At 47.5% G+C, this 22,441-nt stretch overlaps 1 protein-coding gene across 13 annotated transcripts in view; it reads right to left on the minus strand.

The window, feature by feature from the left end:
- Positions 1-22,441, minus strand: part of TMEM164 (transmembrane protein 164) — a 192,378-nt gene that overhangs the window by 47,404 nt on the left and 122,533 nt on the right. For all 13 annotated transcript variants that reach the window (XR_016391292.1, XR_016391293.1, XR_016391291.1 and 10 more), the window contains one exon: positions 21,233-21,311. Coding sequence is in view for 10 of the 13 variants with exons in the window: in XM_089904182.1 (XP_089760308.1) it covers positions 21,233-21,311 (79 nt within the window). In the remaining 3 variants the exon portion in view is untranslated. The remainder of the gene's footprint in view (positions 1-21,232; positions 21,312-22,441) is intronic.

A 22,441-nucleotide genomic window follows, 5' to 3' on the forward strand; every position in this document is an offset into this window, starting at 1 on the left:
TAACACTTCCCATCAACACGGAAAACTCCACTGGGAACACGCTTCTTTGTAGAGGTACGGTAAAGACAAACACTTCCACTGGGTTTGGCAACATGCTGGTCACTGGTGATCTTTGCTGTAGCGGTTTCAGGAAAGTAGCGATGCAGGAGCTGGGTTGTAAACAACTGAAGAAAAGCTTTCCAGGTGCACAAGGTAAGGAAGGGAATGCCAGGAAAAGGGAACGGGATATGCAAAGTCACAGAGAAATCATTAGCCAAATTCCCAATGTTTCGATCACTTCTCTGAACGTTTCCTTCATCCTTTATGCTCTTCCCTGACCTACCTCTCCCCACAAGGAACCTGCTTCATCTCTAGCCCTCTGAAGTAGTCACTGGTTTATTTTCCCCCTGGGCCCAGGGAGAGTAGGGAACTCCTTTCTTTGCATTGCTATTTCTAACCCACTACCCTTCCATTTCACAGTTGTCTACAGACTATGGGTCATGGTCCTTAATATTCCTCAGGGCTATTAGTACCTGGCTCGGTACCTTTCTCTCCAAAAATACCCCCATCTTATCTCTTGATCTTTTCAACATATGCCTAACGTGAACCCTCCAGTACCCTGGCCTCTCAGCTCCCTGGCCTCCTCTCCTCAATGATTTCGTCCCCGTCTCACTTCAGCCAGTCGTTCTCAAGCTTGTGCTTGAGACCTTGTAATTATGAATATCTGGAGCCCCTCGTTAAGTCAAGCATTCCCTCTTCACCCACCACTGCTATCTTTCCAGCTGACCCCTCTAACCCTGACCCCAACACTTCTTTGACGCCCCCTGGAATCTGTGATCCATTGGTCCTCCCACCTTTCTTGCTGTCCCTCATGGCTCCCTCTTCTCTCCTTCAATTCCATTGCCCATTACTCGAATTATCCCTGGCATACACCTTTGACTTCATGGCATCTCTCATTAGCCCCGTACTTATCTTGACAAAAACCCCAGCCCTGGTTAAGTCCCAGTCTCCTCCCCCGCCTTGCTTGCACCTACACAGTTGAACACGGCTGGAGAAAAACATCTGTGCTGACTGTTCTCACATCAGATTCGTGATCACAAACCTCAAGTGCATCTTTCATGTTGCCAGACAGTCATGCTACATCGAGGAGTTCTTCTCCTCTACTGGATTATTCCCATTAGCATATAAACTAAACATACCGTAACAGCTTCCATTCTAAAACAAACACACACACACACTTGACCTCACTTCGCCCCTGCAAGCACCTCATCCTCTGTTTATCTGCACAGCAAAACTCCTTGAGAGAAATGTCTATACCTGCCCTGTCTAACATGGTAGCCACTTCCATACGTGGCTGTTTAACATTGAGATGTGCTACTAGTGTAAGCTACACTACTGTATTTCAAAGGATATAAAATATCCTGGTAATAATTTGATATTAATTATTTGGGGGTGGTAATATTTTACATATAGTGGGTTAAATATCAGATATATTATTAAAATTAATTTCACCCATTTCTTTTACCTTTTTTTTAGTGTGACTACCAGGACATTTGAAATTACATATGTGGCTTACATGTTTTTATTGGACAGCACTTGTCTATATTCCGCTGTCTACAATTCCTCTCTTCCCATTCTCTCTCAACACGAGCTAATCAGGCTTCCGTGCCTACCTCCCCACCCCTCCCTGCACCAAATCAGCTCCCATCAAGGTCACAAATAACCTTTTCATTGCTAAATCCAGTGGCCAATTCCCAGGCCTCATCTTATGCACCCTTTCTGTCTTGAAACGTTCTTCACTTGGCTTCTGGGATGCTGCTGTCTTAGTTCTCCTCCTGCCTCACAGCCTGCTTCTTCTCGGTCTCCTTTACTGCTTCCTCCTCATCTCCTTGACCGCTAAATGATGGAGAGGATCAGGCTGCAGAACTCAGAGCTTTTCTCCTCTCTAAATACTTTCATTCCCTAGGTGATTTCAACCAATCTCACGGCTTTAACACAATCGGCGTGCTGATGACTCCAACATTTACATCTCAGCCTGGACCTCTGCCTTGAACTCCAGGCTCACATAGCTCACAGTCTGCTCAGTACCTGCACTTGGATATCTAAGCAGGAATCTCATTCTTAAACCCAGCTTTTGATCTTGGCTCCTATGGTAGATTGTTACAGTACTGGCTCCCAGTGAATCACACCTTCCCAGTATCCGCACCCTTATGTATTCCTCTCCCACGATGATTTGGCCAGGTGGCCCATCTGGCTCAGCCAGGGAACTTGCTTTGGTCAATGGGACTTCATCAAAAAGATGCAATCAGAGGCTTCATAAGCTCTTATGAATTGGGGCTTGCCCTCTTGGAATGCTGCCCTGAGATCCCATGAGATGCCATGAAAGGCCTTGTGGACAGAGAGGCCCAGCTATCCCAGCTGTCCCAGTTGAACCCAGGCAGGACCAGTAAGTAGAAAAAAAAATGTCTTAGCTCAGGCAGCCATAACAAAATACCATAAGCTGGGTGGCTTAAACAACAGAAACTTATTTTTCATAGTTCTGGAGGCTGGGAAGTCCAAGATCAAGGTACTGGTAGACTTGGTGTTGGGTGAGAACTCACGTCCTTGTCCATAGACAGACATCTTTTTGCCATGTTCTCACATGGTAGAACGGGCTAGGGAACTCTATGGTCTCTTCTTATAAGGGCACTAACCCCATCCACAGAAGCCCCACCCCCATGACCTCATCCAACCCTAATTACGTTCCAAAGACCCCACCTCCAAACATCATCACATGGGGGTGGTGGTGGTGGTTAGGACTTCAACATAGGAATTTCAGGGGAGGAGACAAACATTCAGTCCATGACAAAGAATGACCCAGTCAACAGACACAACTGTGAAAAATAATAAGTCATTGTTTTAAGCTACTGAGTTTTGGGGATGTTATACAACATTAGATGACTGAAAGAGCACTTCCTCCCCCGACCCTCCAAAAAAGCAATAAACAAGCACAAAACCCCTTCTCCTAGTCTTCCTTATCTCAATAAATGGTAATTCATTTAAGTTACTAAGGTCAAAAACCTTAGAGTCATCCCTGACTCCTCTCTGTCACATCCCACATCTGATCCATCAGCAAATCCTGCTGGCTGTGCCTTCAGCATGTATCCAGAATCCAATGGCATTTCTCTGCCGCTACTGTTAGTACCCAAGCCCAAGCCACTAGCATCTCCTTCCTCTTTTATTGCAAACACTACTTATAGGTGTCCCTATTTCTATCCTGTGCCCGTACAGTCTAATTTCAGCATAGCAACTGGGTGATCCCTTGAAAGATTAACTCAGATCACGTCAGTCCTCTGCTCAAAAGCCTCCAATGGCCTCCCATCTCCCTAAAAAGAAAATGTCAAGTCCTTACAACGGTCTATGAGGCCCTATATATGAGCTGCCCCTCACCTATATCACCTCTCTGACTTCATCTGCTACCACTTTCCCCTTCCTTCACATGGCTCTAGACACACTGACATACTTGCTATTGCTAGAACATTCTAGAAACACTTCTGTCTCAGGGTCTTTACACTCGTTATTTTCTCTGCTTGGCACATTCTTCCCCCAGATATCCGGAAGCCGACAAGCCTTCGCTCAGATGTCACATTCTCAGTGAGGCCTTCCTTTACTCTCTCCCCCGATTCAGCAACACTATACCCGTTGCCCTGTTTTTTCTCTTCCTTTATACACTTAACATCATCTGACTTACTCTATATTTTACTTATTTCTATGTACTTATTTCTTTACTGTCTCCTGCCACAAAAGAATGTAAGCTCCATGAAAGCAAAAATATGTATCCGCTTTACTCGCTGCTTTATCCCCAGCAAGTGCCGGACACAAAGGAGGGGTTCAATACACATTTGTTGAAAGAATGAATTGAGCAGCCCAGTATGTTCGAGAACTTTATACAGTTCAGTAGCAGTGGACTATCATGTGGGAGAAAGGGATAAACAAGAGACGAGGGCCAGTTCTTTAAGAAGACTGTTTGCAATATTAGATATTTTGGGCTTTACAAATCATCTTGAGATCTTGTTAAAAGGTGGGTTCTGATGCAGTAGGTCTGGGGTGGGGGCCAGAGCATCTGCATTTCTAACTAGCTCCCAGGTGCTGCTGGTCCTCCGACCACACTTCACATCGTAAGGGATAGAGCTCCCCATCTGGCTGCTGATCGAAATAGGGCAAGACTAGAGGCAGGGAGACCAGTGTTGAGGCTCTTGTAGTAGACCAAGTCAGGGATGATCAGATGTGAACTAAATGAAACAGGAGTGGTAGGAATGAATTTGAGAAGTGATCAGGAGGTCAGATTGGCTGGATGCGGTGGGAGTGGCGGAGAGCCAAGGGCTATCTTAAGATCTCTGGCCTGGGTAATGAGTGAGTGGCGGTACCACTCAGCGGGAACGGGGCGCATCGGAGAAGGTGCAGGGTTGGGTATGGGGGGAAAACGACAAGTCTAGTTCCTGACAACAATGCCATCCCATCTTTGGTGCCCTCTAAATGCCCTCATTTACCCGGAAGACAGAGCTCTGGGTGGTGCAAGCCCAACATGACCACAGGCGTGTGATTTCCCATCCTCAGCTGTTGAGTGCAGGCCCAAGTCAGGCTGCTTTTCATCCAGGCATTGGATCAAATGAACTGTACCCTCTAGTCTGCTTAATGTACAAGGCTGTCTCAAGTTGGGTGTCCATGTGGAAGGTCCACCTGGTTGACCTTCTAGCCTGAGGGGCTGGAGAGCCCACTCAGGCCAGGCTTCACCCTCAAACTGCCTAGTGGAGGCTGACTGGGCCACCCGGCCTACGTCTAAGGCAACGTAAAGACCCACCTTCATCCATGAGGATCAGAGAGCCAGCCCTCTGCCAAAAGCACACAGAGTGAGGACCCTGAGCTCGCAAAGACTCCAAGAGGTAGACCTGGCCTAGCAAACAAGCACTGGAGTCCAGAGACCCAGGTCCCAGCTTCTGCTCTTCTCAAGTTGCTGTGTGACCACCTGTGTGGATCAAAACCCCTCTAAGCGTCAGAGTCCTGCTGGCAGGGAATTCTCAGGCTCTCTGCTCCTTGCAGGAGCATTGTAGGGATAGAAGAGCTAAAGGAGCACAGAGATACTCTAGGGAAAAGTGCTACTAAACATAACCCGCCCCGTGCCTCACACACGCTCTACAGTTAGTACTTGCTGGGTCTCTGGTGAGCTTTCAGCAAGGGGGAACCAGCTCTTGGATCGTTTGAGGCAGTGAGGCTAAACCTTCAGCCTGTATCAGAATCCCCTGGCGGGTGGCTCTCAAGCATGAGCTGGCATCAGAATCCCCTGGAGGGCTTGTTAAAAGGCATCTTTGCTGGGTCCCACCCAAGAGTTTCTGATTCAGTAAGTCCGAAGGGGGGCCTAGAATCAGGAATCTGAGAATTTGCGTTTCTAACAGGTTCCCCGGTTAGGCTGCTGTCGCTGGTCCAAGGACCAGACTTTGAGAACCCTTGCCCTAGAGAACCTATGGAAAATGTAGATTCCTGGGCCTTGCACCAGAGACTAGAATCCAGGAGATCTGGGTGGACCCCGGAATTTCCATCTTAGTAACAAGCACCTCAGGTGATCGATGCTAGGTCCTCCAACCACACTGCCTTAGGGGGAATTCTGGAGTTGCAAGAGGTACCAAGAGGTCCGGGGAAAGCTACCGGTACAGGGGCAGATACTGCTCCTTGAATCAATTAATTCCCTGCTCCCACAAAGCACTCCTGAGCTCCAAATACTTCCTCTTCAGCAGCGAAAATCCCAAAGTCTTCAGAAACTCACCTACCCACCCTCCTGCACAAGGATCAGCCCTGGGCCAATTTCTCAAATTCCCTAGCTTTTCCCTCTAACCCCCTAACCCATCAGGAGCCTTCAGAATCTACCTGAGTCCCTTATCCTTTCTCCTGCCCCTCGCCTGACCAGCAAAGTGGAACTGGGAAGCCAGTGAAAGAGAACCTTCCCGGCATCCTAAAGCTAGACAGACAAGTGGGGCAGTGGGCTAACATTGGGTGGGAGAGAAACAGGGGGCACCACCTGGAACTGAGGTCGGTATGAAAACTTGGGGACATCACAGGCCAAAGTGCTCTGGCTTTAGCTGTCCTAGAAGCTAGCACGGGGGCTGTGTCCCAGCCCTCATCCTGCAGGAGATAAGTGTAAAGCCCACTCAAGAGAGAAGTGGTTTGCCTGGATCAAACAACACTGGGGTTCTTACACCCCAGTTTCCTGAGGTGTCCCCAGAGGACATATGATTTGCTTGGACTTCAAAACAACCTTGTCACCTGGGTCAAGCCTGAGAGGCCACTGTTCTCCAAGTCTGAAACAAGAGCGCCCTCTAGTGAAACCTAAAGGGGTTTCCAAGCAGCCTGGAGGTGGGGCTTGTTAGCCTTCCTGTGCCTGGCAGGGAGCCCTCAGGAAACATGAGGACACTGGTGAATCCCTTCTTAGAACAAGGTTTTATATGCATAAAATAAGAGGCAAAGGGTTATAAATGAAGCCAATGACGTTAAAACACGGTTATCAAAATATTTAAACAGATTTGTAATATAGTACGTACGTTTCTTTATTAACGTGTTTAATAATAAGAGCTAGGCAACTACCGTAATTTCAAAGCAGTGATGAGCATAAACAGTATTCTGAGCTGTCTGCCACGACTGTAACGTGATAGGAAGCCATCTGCGATTGCTACTGACAACAAATCCGCAGGTATGGCTCATACCTACATTCATGTGCTACGTTTCTGCTAGAGGTTAGTGAAAACAAACATGTGATTATTTTTCTCGTCCAAGTTAATGGACCCCTTAATTCCTATTTGTGGACCCCAGGTTAAGAAACCGTGCTTAAATAAAAACCAACCAAAAAAACCCCACAGGGATGGAGAAAAGGGAGTTCCCAGAGTGGGGAGTTGCATCACCAGCCCTGCAGGTCCTCAAGTTGGCTGCCTTCCAAGCCATCCCGTTGGAAACCCATGGAAACCCACGATGGCGACCCTACCAGCAACAAATCCCTCTGTACCTGCCGCCCTTGCACGGAATGGCCCTTCCACCTCCCTCCTCACCCTAAGGAGACCTGGCTCTCCTCTGAGGACACTGCTTCTCCCTCTGGCTGTTCTGGGCAATTCTTTCTCACAGCAAGCTTTTTTTTTTTGGCGGGGGGGTGCTATGGGGTTGAGTGTTGGGGAGGTCCTCTAAGCCCCCATTATTGCTTCTAGATGTTTTCTCTTTTCTCCGTCTTTCAAGCTTCAGCCTCTCTCCTTCAACGTTGTCGCCCGTTGTCCTCCAGGTCACTATCAGATTCATCCCAGTCTTCCTTTTCCACGTTAGGCCTTTTGCTGCCAGCATCCTGGGTGATTTCAACATCCACGCGGGCGCCACTTCCAGCACCCTAACCTCATGGTCCGGTGAACCTTGCCGACTCTGCCTGCCGATCTGCGCCTCTACTAAACCTCGCTCCCCACAACTGGCTTCGGTCAGCACTGCCAACTGCCCCACCTCACACAGGAGCATCTGACCACAGCTGCCCAGACTTTCAGCTTTCACATCCTAATTCCTACCGTGCATGTGCCCGTGGACTTCCTCGTGACCTCCGACCCCTTGGTGCCCCTTTCCTCCCCACAAGGATTTCTTCCCTGGTGGGCATAGGGCACTCTTCATCCCTCCCGCCCCACACTTCTACCTCCCCACTCACTAGCTCATCCCCTAGCTTGCTAACGTGAGAAGAAACCACGCAGACCACGTTTCATAGGTTTGTAGGCTGAGTCCTGACACATTAGCAGGAAGAAATCATGCTAACAACAGCAAACTTATGTAGGGCGAACTAAGGGGCAGGCACTCTTAGAAGCGCTTTACATACATTAAGACATTTAATGCGCATTACAACCCTCTGAGGAAGTACAGCCGAACCGGAAACAACACGGGTTTGAACTGTGCAGATCCACTAATACGTGGATTTGTTCAATAAATACGTATATACGTACTGTAAATGTATTTTCTCTTCCCTGATGATTTTCTTAATAACATTTTCTCTTCTCTACCTTCCTTTATTGTAAGAATACAGTATATCACATATATAACATATAAAATATGTGTTAATAGACTGTTTATGCTATCGGTAAGGCTTCTGGTCAACAGCAGGCAATTAGCAGTTAAAGTATGGGGGGGAGTCAAAAGTTATACATTTGACTGTGCAGGGCATCGGCACCCCTAACCTCCGCGTCGTTCAAGAGTCACCTGTACTATTATTCTTATTTTACAGATGAGGAGACTGAAGCACAGAGAAGTTAAGGAACTTAGTCAAGGTCACACAGCTACTAAGCGACAGAACCAAGATTTGAAACCACGTAGTCTAGCTTCATAATGGGCAGCACGTACTTTTCATCATGCACATCTCGGAAGAACCTGTCTCTCTGGGCACCCAGGCCTGTTCACCTTCCTCTCTACCCTAGCTTCTCAGCTCCTTTGACTGGGTGGGAAATAAGTTGAGGCCTGCTCTACAGATCTGGCCACCTTAGATTCTTAGGATCCAGAGGAGGAAGCTCACTTAGGTGTCCAGACCAAAGCTGCAAGCTCTAGCCCAGCCCTGCCTACACTGAGGTCCTGGGTGCCTGCTCAGCTAATATGAAAGCGGCACTCTGTTTCTCATTCTTACTGTTCCTTGGGGGACCCACCCTTGGTTGGAAACCCAAAGGCATGGTTACCAAAACTCTGTCCCGAACATCCCTTGCCTTCTGGGTCTTCAACACCACTGACCTTACTTCCAAAGCCCCAACCTTGAATGGATCCCTCAAGCCAGATGTTCTGCTTCTGCACTCGGGCTGCTGAGACCTCCTGGAGAAAATGGGGTAACCGGACAAACCAGTACTGGAAGAACGCAAGGAAATTTGTTTCAGGGGGGGTCCCCTCAGGGCTAGCCACCGACCAGAAGGTTGAAGAAGAGCTGCGCTGTCCAATAGAGCAGCAGTTATTTCAACCGCAATTCAAGTTCCTTAAAGTTAAATTCGAAATTCCCCAGTCCTAGTGCTTCGGCCGCAGGAGCCACATTTCATCTGCTCAGGAGCCACCTGGAGCTCATGGCTGCCATGATGAACAGAGCAGATATAGAATACCTCTGGCATCACAGAGCATTCCACTGGACAGCGCTGGGAACAGTCTAGACTTATCTCCTTCTCTCATTTCCCACAGCACTTACTCCTCTTGTCATTGCCCTTCTCAGTCTACCATCAAGCCCTTTCATTCTCAGCGGCTGTCATCACCTAAGTCATTCACTGCCCTTTCTCCCAGTGCCTTCAATGTGCCCTCTCATGACCGGCTTTCATCTTAGCACCTGAATGTGCCCCAAGCCATGGGCAGAGAGGGAGGGGGAAGAGGGGAAAGCAGGGGAGATAAACCCCTCCCTTGACTCTGCAAGGCCCTTCACCCCTCCTTCCTTAATGCCCTTAAGTGCTTCTGTCCCATCCTCACATCGCCAATGACCTCAGTTTCCTGGAGCCCTCTGAAACAATGTGGCACTCTGGATCACTAGTCCTTTGATGACAATTGCTAGTGCCTTCGCTTCCAGAACAACCAGCCACTCACTCCTCTGTTGCTCTGACCATTCCTACAATTTCCTTATCTTCTTCTTCCTGTCTATTATTTACAGGTTCATGTCCCACAAGGCCTTTTTCAAAGTTCTATCTCCTCCCCACCTACACAGTTACCCTGGATCATCTCATCATTCCCATGTTTATATCCATCACCTTTATACCGAAGCTATCAAAGACAGCCTCTAGCCCAGACTCCCCTGAACAGCTCCAGAATATTCCATTCAATGGCCTCCTGGACATCTCAACCTGGAGAGCCTAGAATTGCCTTAAACTCAAGTAAAATCGCCTTCCTCCTTAAAATATGCTCCTTCCGTCTGTGCTCCCTATGCATTAGGGGCAGCCAATCCCCCCGCCCATGGCTACCCAGACCAAAATCGTGTGGCCTCAGAAGACTTCATCCTCTCCCTCGCTCCTATAGCATCTTAATTATAATAAACACTATTATTAATTTAAGGATTTATTATTAATTTAAATTACAATAAAATATGATTTTAATTCTACTGGGTTCGCCAAAAAGTTCGTTCGGGTTTTCCCCTAAGATGTTATGGAAAAACCCGAACGAAACCTGAACACACCTTCTGGCCAACCCAATACAGCTTCATCTCCTGAAAAGATGAAAAGACGAGACTGCCACCTAGTGGCGAAGCACAGATAAACAATTAGATATGGAATATAAAAAGTATAAGGAACTTCCAGGGAAATGTGCCTTAGGCTGCCTAGGAAAGTCAGACACAGATCCAGAGAGGAGGTAGCACCTTTGAGCTAACTTGTAGAGGAGGACGCTGAGTTTGCCAGGTCCAAAGTAGAGAAACTGGTTTGTGTATTGGGCGGGGGACAGGGGGCGCAGGTATGACTTTGAAGGTAAAAGTAATGGGAGTTGAACTCTTAAGTGATGGGAAATTGGGTCCAGGAGAAAGGCAAGGGTCAGATTGTGAACAGTCTTGAATGCCACGTAAAGGAGTTTGGTCTTCATCCTGTATGGGAATTTTAAGCAGCGGAGTGAATTCTGATCAGATTTGCTTTCTTTAGAAAGGTATTTTGGAGACTGGATGCAGGAGAGACTGAGTGGGAGGTAGGGGCAATCAGGGGGCAGGGAGATGAGAGAAGAATCAAAGTACTAGTCCCAGCAATGGATGCTGAGAGGCTGGACTAGGACAGGGGGTTGGGGGCCAAACTGGCAAGCATTTTGAGAATCTGGATCCTCAGAACTTCTGAGCTGATTGGTATAGGGGATGAGGCAGAGGAAGGGGTCCAGGAAGCTGCCTTGGATTTTGGCACTGGATGGTTGGTGGAGCCACTAAGGTAAGAAATAGAGGAAGAGGAAGAACAGCAGGTTGGAGGGAGGAGCATGGAATTGAGGAAGCTGACTGCAGGTGTTTAATCTAAAGTACCTGTGGCGTTTCTCGGGCCCGCATCTATAGATGGGGAACGCTAGGATCTCTGGGGCAGGCAGGAGAAACAGCCGGAGAAGGAGGACAACCTGGAGACAGGGGTGTCATGGGGCTCAAAGGAGAAACGGGCATCTAAGAGGAGAGGTGTCAGCAGTGTTAAATCCACTGACAAACATGCACTTCGTATCTGCAAGCCTGTGGCTTTAGAAGTCAGCAAGGTACAACCCTGACCCCAAGAGCCCACTGTCTAGTTGGAAGACAGATGCGAAATTAACGAGAGGCAGTATAAGTGGTTAATAATAAGAACAATACACAGCACTTACCATGCGTCAGGCACTGTTCTATATACTCTACATATATGAGCTCCCTGACCCCTCACAAGACACCTACTAATCCTCATTTTACAAACGAGAAAACAGACACAGAAAGATGAAGGCACTAGCCCAAGTGCCAGAACCAGGATTCGAACCCACAGTCTGTCAAACCCAGCAACTACATGCAGTGTGGTCATGACGCCTGCCTGCCTGGTTTCAAATGCCAGTTTAAATTCTAGTGCAGGGCTGTCTAACCTTTGGGTACCTTGGATCCCTTGGGCTGTTTGGGGCCCTCTCTCAGAATAAAGCTTTTAAAATATAAATATATAAAATACATTACATATTAAATATATTATATTTATATATTAAGTATATTTTAAATATAAATATCTAAAATAAAAGATACAGGGTTATAAAAGAAAAAATACTATCAAAATACAGTTAGTAAAATACTTTTAAATAATAAATGTCTTTAAATATTGAGGTGATGATGAAGTGAAAATGATTTTTCAAGATTATCTGGAAAAAAACAAACAAACAAAAAACTCGGGGCTTCCCTGGTGGCGCAGTGGTTGAGAGTCCGCCTGCCGATGCAGGGGACACGGGTTCGTGCCCCGGTCCGGGAAGATCCCACGTGCCGCGGAGCGGCTGGGCCCGTGAGCCATGGCCGCTGAGCCTGCGCGTCCGGAGCCTGTGCTCCGCAACGGGAGAGGCCACAACAGTGAGAGGCCCGCGTACCGCAAAAAAGAAAAAAAAAAGATTATCTGTAGCAGCTGTAATCAGTAGAAAATATCTGTGATTTACATTAACGACAACGTGCCAAGTACTGCACATGCAACTGTGTGTTGCTGTCTGCGATTCAGAACTGAAGGAAATGCTGTATTTCAGCTGGAGTTAATGCAAATGAAAACGTGATTTTTTTTCCCCCACATCCAACGTCACGGGCCCCGTAAGTCTAGTGAACTTTGTGCGGATTCAGCGAGATCAAGATCTTGTAAAACTCTCACCCAGTGCCCAGTTCATGGGAAGTGCACAATAAACGTTAGCTTGTAAGATGTATAACAGGATATGTGCAATGCGTAGTGTGTGGATATACAGTCATCCATTCATCCCTGAGATATCGAGAACGAAAGAAAAATTCCTGTCCTTAGAGTGACGGGCATGTAAACAGACACCTGCACTGCAGTGTGACAAGTTCAGCCACAGAATAGTTTCAGAGGGCTGCCTGGAGAAGGTGACTGCGGAGGTGAGTTTTGAAGAAGGCATGCTTTCCTGGCCAACGAGCTAGACATGGGTATTCCTGCCAGAAGTCATGGCATTTTCAAGGGCACAGAGCTATGAAAGTTGCACAGTAAACTCAGGGGACCCTAAGGATTTGGGTATCACCAGAGTGCAGAGAACAAGGAAAGGAGGAACACGAAGGGAAAGGGGCAGGGCCAGGGCACACAGGGCCTTTTGTGCCCCTGGGAGGACGCACAGTGCTCTGGGGACAAGGGGGAATCACTGAAGGTTTCCGAACAGGGAAGTGCTATGAGCCAATGTGGGCTTTAGAAACAGCTTTGGGAGTTGCCAGGGCCAAAGGGCTGTTAGGAGGAGTGGGGGAGGCTGGGGGCAGGGAGATCACACAGAGCCAACTGCCATGGTGGCTCAGCCCAAGGTTGTGGCCCTAGAGATGGCAGGAAGGGGATGGCCGTGAGAGCCATCTAGGAGGTAAAAGTAGGAGAACATGGTGATCTCTGTCCACAGCACCGGCACGATCTTTTCCACGAGCAGATCTGATCAGGCCGGACTATTTGATAAACAGTGTTGGGACAAATGAGAGACCATCTGGAAATAAAGCTGGTCCCTTTAATACCAGGACAAATTCCAAGTGGATAAAAGACTTAAAGGTAAAAAAAAATAATAAAAAATAAATAAGTGGAACTACTAACATAGCAGAAGAAAATATGGGATATATATTTTTTATGACGTTGGAGTAGGGAAGGGCCTTCTACCCATGACTCAAAATTCAGATGCCGTAAAATCATTGATACATTACATGGAAATGTAAACATCCTACCTGGCAAAAATAAACCATGAGCAAAGTTACAAAACAAATGACAAAAGTGGGGAAGATATCTGCAGGTCGTATCCCAAAGGGCCAACTCCTATTTATAAAGCGCTCCCAGGATTTAATTTTGTAAAAAACAAAAACAACAATGAGAAGAATGAGCACATGAGAGGAACACATAATTCAAGGACGAGGAAATCAAACGCCAATTTAAACATGTAAAAAGAGGCTCAGCCTCACTCAAAGTAAGAGAAATTCAAATTAAAACTAGATCAATAAACCATTAGTTTTACCCATCAGATGGGCAAAAAGTGGAAAGGTTGGAAATAAGCCAAAAGCCTCTTTTGGTGAGGCTGTGTGGAAACAGACACTCTTCCACATTGCTAAGGAGCATTTAAATTGGTATAACGTTTCTGGGTTTGGAAATATCCATCAAATTTACAAATGCATATACTCTTTGATTCGGCAATTCCACTTAGGGGGATGTATCCTTTAGACACACTTGCACACCTGCAAAATGGCATAGGTTCAAGGTCGTTCAGTGCAGTGTTATTTATATTAGTGAGAGGTTGGAAACAACCTAAATGTCTATCAAGAGGAGATGGGATAAATAAATTACAGTAGAGTGTTGTAGCCTTGTGTTGTGTCTAAAAGCCGCACCACCGAGTTCAAATCCCGGTTCGGCTACTTACTATCTGAGCATGTTTCCTCATCTGTAAAACGGAGATGACATAACACCTCCCTGAGAGGACTGTGGTGGGGATTCAATGAGTTAATGTATGGGAAGAGCTTGAAACGATGGCACGTCACAGTGCTACATAAAGTGTTGCCATTTTTATTACCCTGTATTTTATCATCCACCCAACAGAACACATGCTGCTGTGAATGAGAAAGCTTCCTATGGGCTTACTTGGAAAGCTCTTTAAGACACAGTGCTAAGCAAAATAGTAACAGCAACAAAACAGTTGTGTGGTATGCTATTTGGGGATGTCTGTGTTAAGAAGAAAATAAGCTATTTTAAAAACTTACTTATATATACAAAAAAAGAGAAATGCTGGGAGGATATGCCAAAAACAACAATGGTGGTAACCTGTGGACTTGTTGCTGTGAATGGGGGAAGGGGTGGGAAGGTGTTTTTTTCACAGAATGGCTTTCTGTATCTTGGATACAGAGCTATATCAATGAATTACACAAGAAAAGAATCAATAGGAAAAACAAGCTGATGCTATGCCCCTTCTTAAAACTTTCACTGGCTTTCTACAGCTCTTAGAATAAAGGCCAAGCCCCTGACCACAAAGCCCTCCATATCTGCCCCTCAGGCCCAGGGTCATCTGCCCTCCCTCCAGTTCTCCCTCCTGCTGAGGCGCTGGCATATCTGCCATTTTGTCCAGTTACAAGGGTTCACCTCCCTTAATCCTACACTTACCTAGTAAACTCCGACTCATCCTTGAGATCTCAGTTGAAATGTCACTTCCTCAGGGAACTCTCCCCAGAACTTCCATACTAAGTCAGCTTGTTTTGTTCTAGGCTCTCAAAAAAGCACGTTCCTTTCCTTCAGAGTACTTAGCTCAGTTCTAACTATACGTCCATTTGTGTGATTACTGAATTCACATCTGGCTCCCCCCACTACATTATGAATTCTATGAGGGAAGGGGTGGGGTCTGATTTTCGCTCATCAGGGCCCCCCAATGGCCAGCGCAGAGGCTGGCAGAAAAAGGGCACGTGTAAATATGTCGCTATGGTTTGAATGTTTGTGTCCCCCAAAATTCATGTGGTAAAATTCTAACCCCCAATGTGAACGTATTAGGAGGTGGGGCCTTTGGGAGGTGCTTAGGCCATGAGGGTGAAGCCCTCATGAATGGGATTAGTGCCCTTAAAAAAGACACTCTAGAGGGATCCCTAATCCCGTCCACCATGTGAGGGCACAGTGAGAAGGGGCCAGCTAGGAACCAGGAAGAGGGGCCTCACAAGAAGGTGACCATGCTGGTGACTTGATCTCAGAATTCCCAGCCTCCAGAACTGTGAGCAATAAATTCCTGTTGTTTAAAAGCTACCCAGTCAGTAGTATCTGGCTATGGCAGCCCAAACGGATGAAGACGTATGTGTTAGATGAATGGATGAAATAGATGCGAGGGTAGGGATGATTCCCAGGTTCTACCTGGGGTGACTGGTGGTGCTACCTGTCAAAAGCCGCAGAAGAGAAGCAGAGCTGATGGGGAAGATAATGAGTGCGCACAGACAAGATGAGCTTACGATATCTTGACTATCTTGATATGATATCTTGAGTATCAAGCATATCTTGAGTATGCTTGACATATTCAGGTGGAGATGCTTGAGTTAACAACATGAAAAGGAATCTCCTAAGATTCCGGGCTGCAGAGGGCAATGTGGTGGCCATCGCTGCACAGACTGGTGGCTAAATTGTGTAAGCACGTGAGACCATGCCGGGAGTAGCAGAGCAAGAGGTGAGGCCAGAACAGAACTGTGGGGGAAATCAACAACTTGGAGGACAGAGGAAAGAGAACTCCTGCAGGAGACTTGGGAAGGCATGGTCAGTGAGGTGGGCAAGCCGGGAGCGGGGGGGGATGTTGGAAGCCCTGAGAGTAGAACATTCCAAAAAGGAGTGTTCAACAACATCCAACGTAGCAAAGAGTGCGGGCAGGATGAAGCCTGAGAGACGGCCATTAGATTTGGTCACACAGTTGTTGGTAATCTTTAGAAGTGCTGTTTCCACGAAGAGGTGGGCAGTGTGGGTAGGCATCAGATGGCAACATTCTGATGAATGAAACGTAACTAAAAAGAGGGCTCATCAGATGCAGACAAGAGTCACTCAAAGTTACGTCCTACAAAGTGAGAGAGTGGCATGGACATATAGACACTACCAAACGTAAAACCGCTAGCTAGTGGGAAGCAGCCGCATAGCACAGGGAGATCAGCTCGGTACTCTCTGACCACCTAGAGGGGTGGGATAGGGAGGGTAGGAGGGAGGGAGATGCAAGAGGGAAGAGATATGGGGACATATGTATGTGTATAACTGATTCACTTTGTTATAAAGCAGAAACTAACACACCATTGTAAAGCAATTATACTCCAATAAAGATGTTCCAAAAAAAAACTTATGTCCTATTCATGAGGTGATTTCAGGTAGCAAACATTTTGTTTTTAATTTAAAAGTTATATATTTAAGGTGTATTAAAATAGATAACCAGTGTACTGAATCCAGGATTTCACAGAGAGTATAAGGCTTCTCTTAAAAACAAATATATCTTAGGAAAAAAAAATCAACAGATCAAATATTACATATATAATAATACAGGTGATTATAATGAATAAGGCAAAACTTATTATGTCCAAAGAACTGAAATTCAGGAAATATCGTTTGGACTTTTTTTTTTTTTTTTTTTTTTTTTTTGCGGTACGCGGGCCCTCTCACTGTTGTGGCCTCTCCCGTCGCGGAGCACAGGCTCCGGGCGCGCAGGCTCAGCGGCCATGGCTCACGGGCCCAGCCGCTCCGCGGCATGTGGGATCTTCCCGGACCGGGTCACAAACCCGTGTCCCCTGTATCGGCAGGCGGACTCTCAACCACTGCGCCACCAGGGAAGCCCTGGACTATTTTTTAAAGATGCTTAGCTGACAGGGAGGATGAAAAATGGAGTTGTGTGGAGTTAAAGTTTTTTAGAATAGGGAAGACTGAAAAGCCAGTAGTGAAGCATTGAAAATCCAGATAAACAAGGGACTTATTGATGGGATGAGGTTCCAGAGGAGGTGGAAGGGATGTGCGGCAACCACACCGGGGTGTGGGACCAGCCATGTGCTGGAGGAACACCACTCCCTCCAAGACGGGAGGGAGGAACCTAAGGATGGGCGTGGTTAAAGAAACTTATCAAGTGGAGAGAGGTCGCTGCGGGCAAATTCACACCAGCAAGTCTGTATTTCCCCAGTCATTTATTGGAAGAACATCTGCTGAAAGTGGAGAGGACTGGAAGTTTGAATAGACTGGACAAGAAGTTTGGGGAGGGCGGTAAAGCTTTGGCATATGACTTCTGAGGGCAGCGTGTGGAGGAGCCGGTGAAAGACAGAAAATAAGCGAGCGATGCTGTTGAGAGCTCAATTATAACAGAGACCATGGGATTTCTGCGGCCCAAATCTGAGTGATCTGAGAGATTTTCTCAGTAGACTAAGACTGGACACTGGGATTAGACACTAATCCCAGTGGATGGGACAAGGGAGTGAGACAGTCTCAGGAGCTGGTGAAGGGAAAGTTCCAGTAATTGGTCATAGTGGCACAAGCTGACCGGGGAAAAGGGGAGGTTGAAAGGAGTAGATATTTGGGTCAAAGAAAAGGACGTAAAGGCTTATGATCTCAGATAGAAGAGTTTTAGTGGAAAGCAAGGGCCAGGTGGCTAAAGGGGATGCAGAAGTCACTGCAATTAAGCAGCCCAAACCTTGAGACGCTGGGGGTGGGATGAGTGCCCCTCACCGGAAGGCTCTCAGGATGCTGGCTAGAGTTGTAACGAAAACAGTGAGAGAGCCGTGGGCCAAAGGCATGGCGGAATGGGGGAGAAGTGACCAAGAGGTTTAGGTGGTGGTGGTAGTGAAAAAGAGAGATGGTAGAGGAGAAAGCACTGTCAGAGAAGGCAGAGGCGAAACAGTGGTCTGGAAGAGACAGTGGAGAGCCGGGCGGCACAAAGGGCCAAGCAGAGAGAACAGCCTCTGTTAAAGGGAGTTTCAGGCAAGAGCTGGGACGACTTTGTGTTCTGTGAAGAGCTGGGGGTAAGGGTGGAGTTGCACACGGCCAAAGTCAGAGTTGGGAGGAAAGGAAAGAGAAATAAAGAGCCCGGCTGGAGGAAGAAAAGAGCAGTGTGGACAGGGGAGGTCACGTTTACTGTGGTGGCGCCGAAGGGCTGCAGAAATGAGGGCGGAATGAGATTCCCACTCAGCACCCCCCAGACACCCCCAAACCACGGGAGAAGCAGTACCTTGCCTTTCAGGGAAACAGGGTTCCCGGGCATGGGAGGTACATAAAGGAGAGCTGTCTGGCCTTGGGTAAAAACTCCTGAGCCAGCTATCTCTGGAAATTTACAAGACTTTTATTAGGGAAGAGGAGCCCCAAACTCTCAGCTTTTTGGTTTTCAGGGAATACTTTTCCCACTGTTCACTCCAGATCCACGCCCCCTCTGCAAGGCCTACATCCAAGGCTCACGTGAAGGTAAAACCAACCTCAGGAAATCCAGATTTTTTATTTCCTCTATATGCTCATAATTTCCCCCAAGTGAACAGCAGATGACAGCAAAGAGCCAGAAAGGAAGCCAAGAGCACACAAGAGCCCAGAAATGGTAAAGCAGGGAAGGCGAACAAGGCTTCGGAAATCCTATCACGCTCTCACAGTTGCACTTGTCACGCTGTATTACACCTGTCTTCTCTCTCAGACAGGGACTCCCTGTGGAAGGACTGGGCCTTTCTGTTTCGTCTCTGATTCCCTAGCGCAAATGCTCTGCACATAGTAGGTGCTGAACAAATCCCGGCACACCTCGGAGTTACTGCGGATTTGGTTGCAGACCACGGCCATAAAGCGAATAGTGCAATAAAGTGAGCCGCATGATTTTTTTGGTTTCCCAGCACATATCAAAGTTACGTTTACGTTATACTGTAGTCTATTAAGTGTGCAATAGCATTATGGCTAAAAAAACAAAGTACACACCTTCATTAGAAAATACTTTATTGCTAAAAAATGCTAACCATCCCCTGACAATGCAGGGTTGCCACAAACCTTTAATTTGTAAAAAAAACAAAACAAAACACGATAAAGCAAAGTGCAATAAAATGAGGTACACCTGTCTGTGTTGAGTGACTGGCTGAAGCAGGGCAGGCTGGAGGGATGACTCCCAGCCTGATGTGGTCAGGAGACACACATCTGTCTTTTAGGACAACATGGTGTGTGAGAGAATCAAGGCCAGGCTTTGAATCCAAGCTGCAGGGCAAGGTACCTAACCTTCCTGAGCCTTGATTTTTTTTTTTTCCCCTCTGTAGAAGGAGGATTTTTCACCAGGTTAGCTGTGATGGGGACATACACAAAACATGCCTAGCACAGTATCCTGCACAGAAAACGCTCAATAAAAAGTAGGCATTGACAGTTACACTGTGGTTGCCATTACTGTTACTACTATTACAGCCTCTTTTCAAGGCCAGGCACCAGACGAGAGGGGAAAGGCTCACTCAGAGTAAACAAATACGTAAACCGGAACTAAGACTTTGGAATCCCTACTTCCTTAGCTCAGTTCCCCCAAACAGTGCAGCAACAGATTCAATAGAAGGCTGCAGTGGAATCAGCCACTTCTAGAAAGTGTAGCTTCCCAGATGGTGGGATTTTTTGAAGAGGCGGGGGACGTAGAGGCTACTGGGTATTTTCCGTGTCAGACCACTCTGGCTCGGCCAACTGACAGACTTTCATGGCACCTCAGAGCACAAATAGGTTTAACTAAAAGCCATGCACATTTGGCCAGAACTTGCATCCCACACCTCAGAAACCAGGAACCATGAGTGGTGGGGCTCTGGAGCCCTGGGACAGCTCCCTGCCTGGTTCCCTTCCGAATGAGCGTATCTCTGAGACTTAACATATTATTAGGAAGCTATTTCCTGTGCCACAGGGGACAGACCTGAGAAATGGCACAAGTCACCTAGATATTGGAACGTCAGACCTCTCTAAAAGCTCGGTGGGGAAAAAGAGTGTGTTTAGTGCAAATTAAAAGGAAGTGCTCTTTGACAGTGTGAGACCCCAAGTGGCTATACAGGGTAAAGACAGCCTCAAAGAATATTTAGAGACAGGTCCTAAGAAGAGTCCTAACTGACAGAAACCAGGGACCCTTGACTGTAAGTAGACTCCATGGAGAGCAACAGTTCCCATCCTCCAGCATGTCCCCCGGTTGACTGGTCCTTGAGGCTCCCTCATGCCAGGAGTTCTTAAGATTTGCTAGAATTCCTGAGTTAGAGGAAGCACGACTTCCAAACGATCTCCCAGTGGGTTTTAGGGTCCGTGTGGCTTCACGTGATAGAAATGAAACCCTTGCTGCCTGGGGTGAGGTTGGTCTCCCAGAAAAGTCCCAGCAACCAAGATAGAGAGGCTGGTGGCTATGACTAGAAGAGGATGATTTCCAGGTACAGGGCCTTCCGGGAAGGTCAGAACATCGAGAAGGGGGCTCTCACAGCCAGTCTCCCCTTCTCGTTTGTCTACTACACAGTAGAGGGAGGGGATCATTTAAGGGTCATTGTGAGGTCACAAAGAGATCGACTTCCTGACCAGGTTGGCGGTCTCTCCCCTGATGATCAAATGAAGATTTTCGATGCTTTGTTTTACATGAAGGTCACTGCTCTTTCACCTGCCTCTTCCCTCAATCCCATAATCCCAGTTTCTGGACTTCTTGCCCGTTTCAATACCTTTTTTAGTTCTGAGAGGATGGGTATAATGAACAAAAGCACAAGGTCCTTCTCTTCTTGTACCCTATGCTCCCGGCCTATGCACCCTATATGCACCCTTCTTGCACCCTATGCTCCCGGCCTATGCACACTGAGGCCGGGAGAAGGCACAAGCAGAAGCGAGTGACGGAGTGCGTGAGGCTCCGTGAAAACCCAACGCCACCATGGACGAAGAGCCTGAGGCCTCGGCCCTAGGACAGGCCGTCAGTGGCACCGAGCTCACCCACACAAAGGATGGTTCTGGAAAGCCACCAGGCTCTTTGCGGGCCTCATCTGTGCCCGTTGTTTTCCCACTGCCTGGTGTCTGCACAGACCCAGCCAGGCAGCACCTCAAGATTCTGATAGGCACCCAAGAGGTTGTGAGGGCCCCAAACAGAAGGGTGAGGCTAGGTGTCGGGATGGCACAGGGGTGGGGCCTGCTGGCCTTACCTCCTTTCCAGAGCAGGTAGATGGGTACCACGTAGAGCATAACATGCTGAATGTAGTAAATCTCCAATTCAAAGGGGAGCTGTAAGGACAGGAGAGAGAGAAGTGTTTCAGAGCAGGAAGCACTCATTCCAACAGATTCTGAAGCTGAACGCCCTCGCTCCCAAGGACCCACATCTTAGCAACCCCACGCACTTCAACCAGTTCAACTCCCTTTGCAATTAGAGAAAAAAGAATGAAATGAATATACCTATGACCTACGCTGGCATCTTCCAAAGTGTATTTTGCAGAGATGGTACTTGAAAACTGCTCCACTGAGAAAGTTTGGCAAAAAATTTAAGAAATGTTACCTACAATCTATCCCCTTGGAGATTCACCATGTATACTAGTGGTAGATTAAGGACCTGTGGGGGTCTGTGCAAAGAAGGCGGCTTGGGCTTCCCTGGTGGCGCAGTGGTTGAGAGTCCGCCTGCCGATGCAGGGGACATGGGTTCGTGCCCCGGTCCGGGAAGATCCCACATGCCGCGCAGCGGCTGGGCCCGTGAGCCATGGCCGCTGAGCCTGCGCGTCCGGAGCCTGTGCTCCGCAACGGGAGGGGCCACAACAGTGAGAGGCCTGCGTACCGCAAAAAAAAAAAAAAAAAAAAAAAAAGAAGGCTGCTTAACACTGTTTATCCAGTGTGGCCCAAACTTATTTAGCCAGTGCCTCTGTAAAAAAAAAAACAGCACTTAGTGTTCTGCAGAAATATACTTGAAGAAACACAGGCTTGCATCACTTCCTGCTCCTGGTGAGTAGCTGACGGACTACTTAAAAGCTTATTTCTCATTTGACATGAAGAACATATGGGCTAGGATTTATTATTCCCATTTTGCAGATTAAAAAATATTGATTGCCAGGTCTGGTTAGGTCTAGATCCAAGAATAAAGAGTTTCTCCACTGGATACTTGGGGTCAGTCCAGGGTTAGCCCTAATTTTGGGTGAAGACCAAGCAGCTGGGCCAGTTCTGGCGTAGCTTTTGCCAAAAAGAATGTCCCCACCCTCCTTCCATCCAACGTGCCCACTCATTCACTCCTGTTTCCCAGTTCTCTCAAAATGGAAGCTCTAAATTACCAAAGCGGAGTGCGCTTTCAAGCTGGCACGGGGACCGCGCTGCAGCGCTTGGCAGTGGAGGGAGAGTGGAAACAGCTGAGCGGCTGACTCAATTTTGGGAAA

This window comes from Delphinapterus leucas, chromosome X (genome assembly GCF_059928025.1).
Source record: "Delphinapterus leucas isolate spDelLeu-1000000601 "Yukka" chromosome X, BTC_Dleu_Yukka2, whole genome shotgun sequence".
Lineage (NCBI taxonomy): Eukaryota > Metazoa > Chordata > Mammalia > Artiodactyla > Monodontidae > Delphinapterus > Delphinapterus leucas.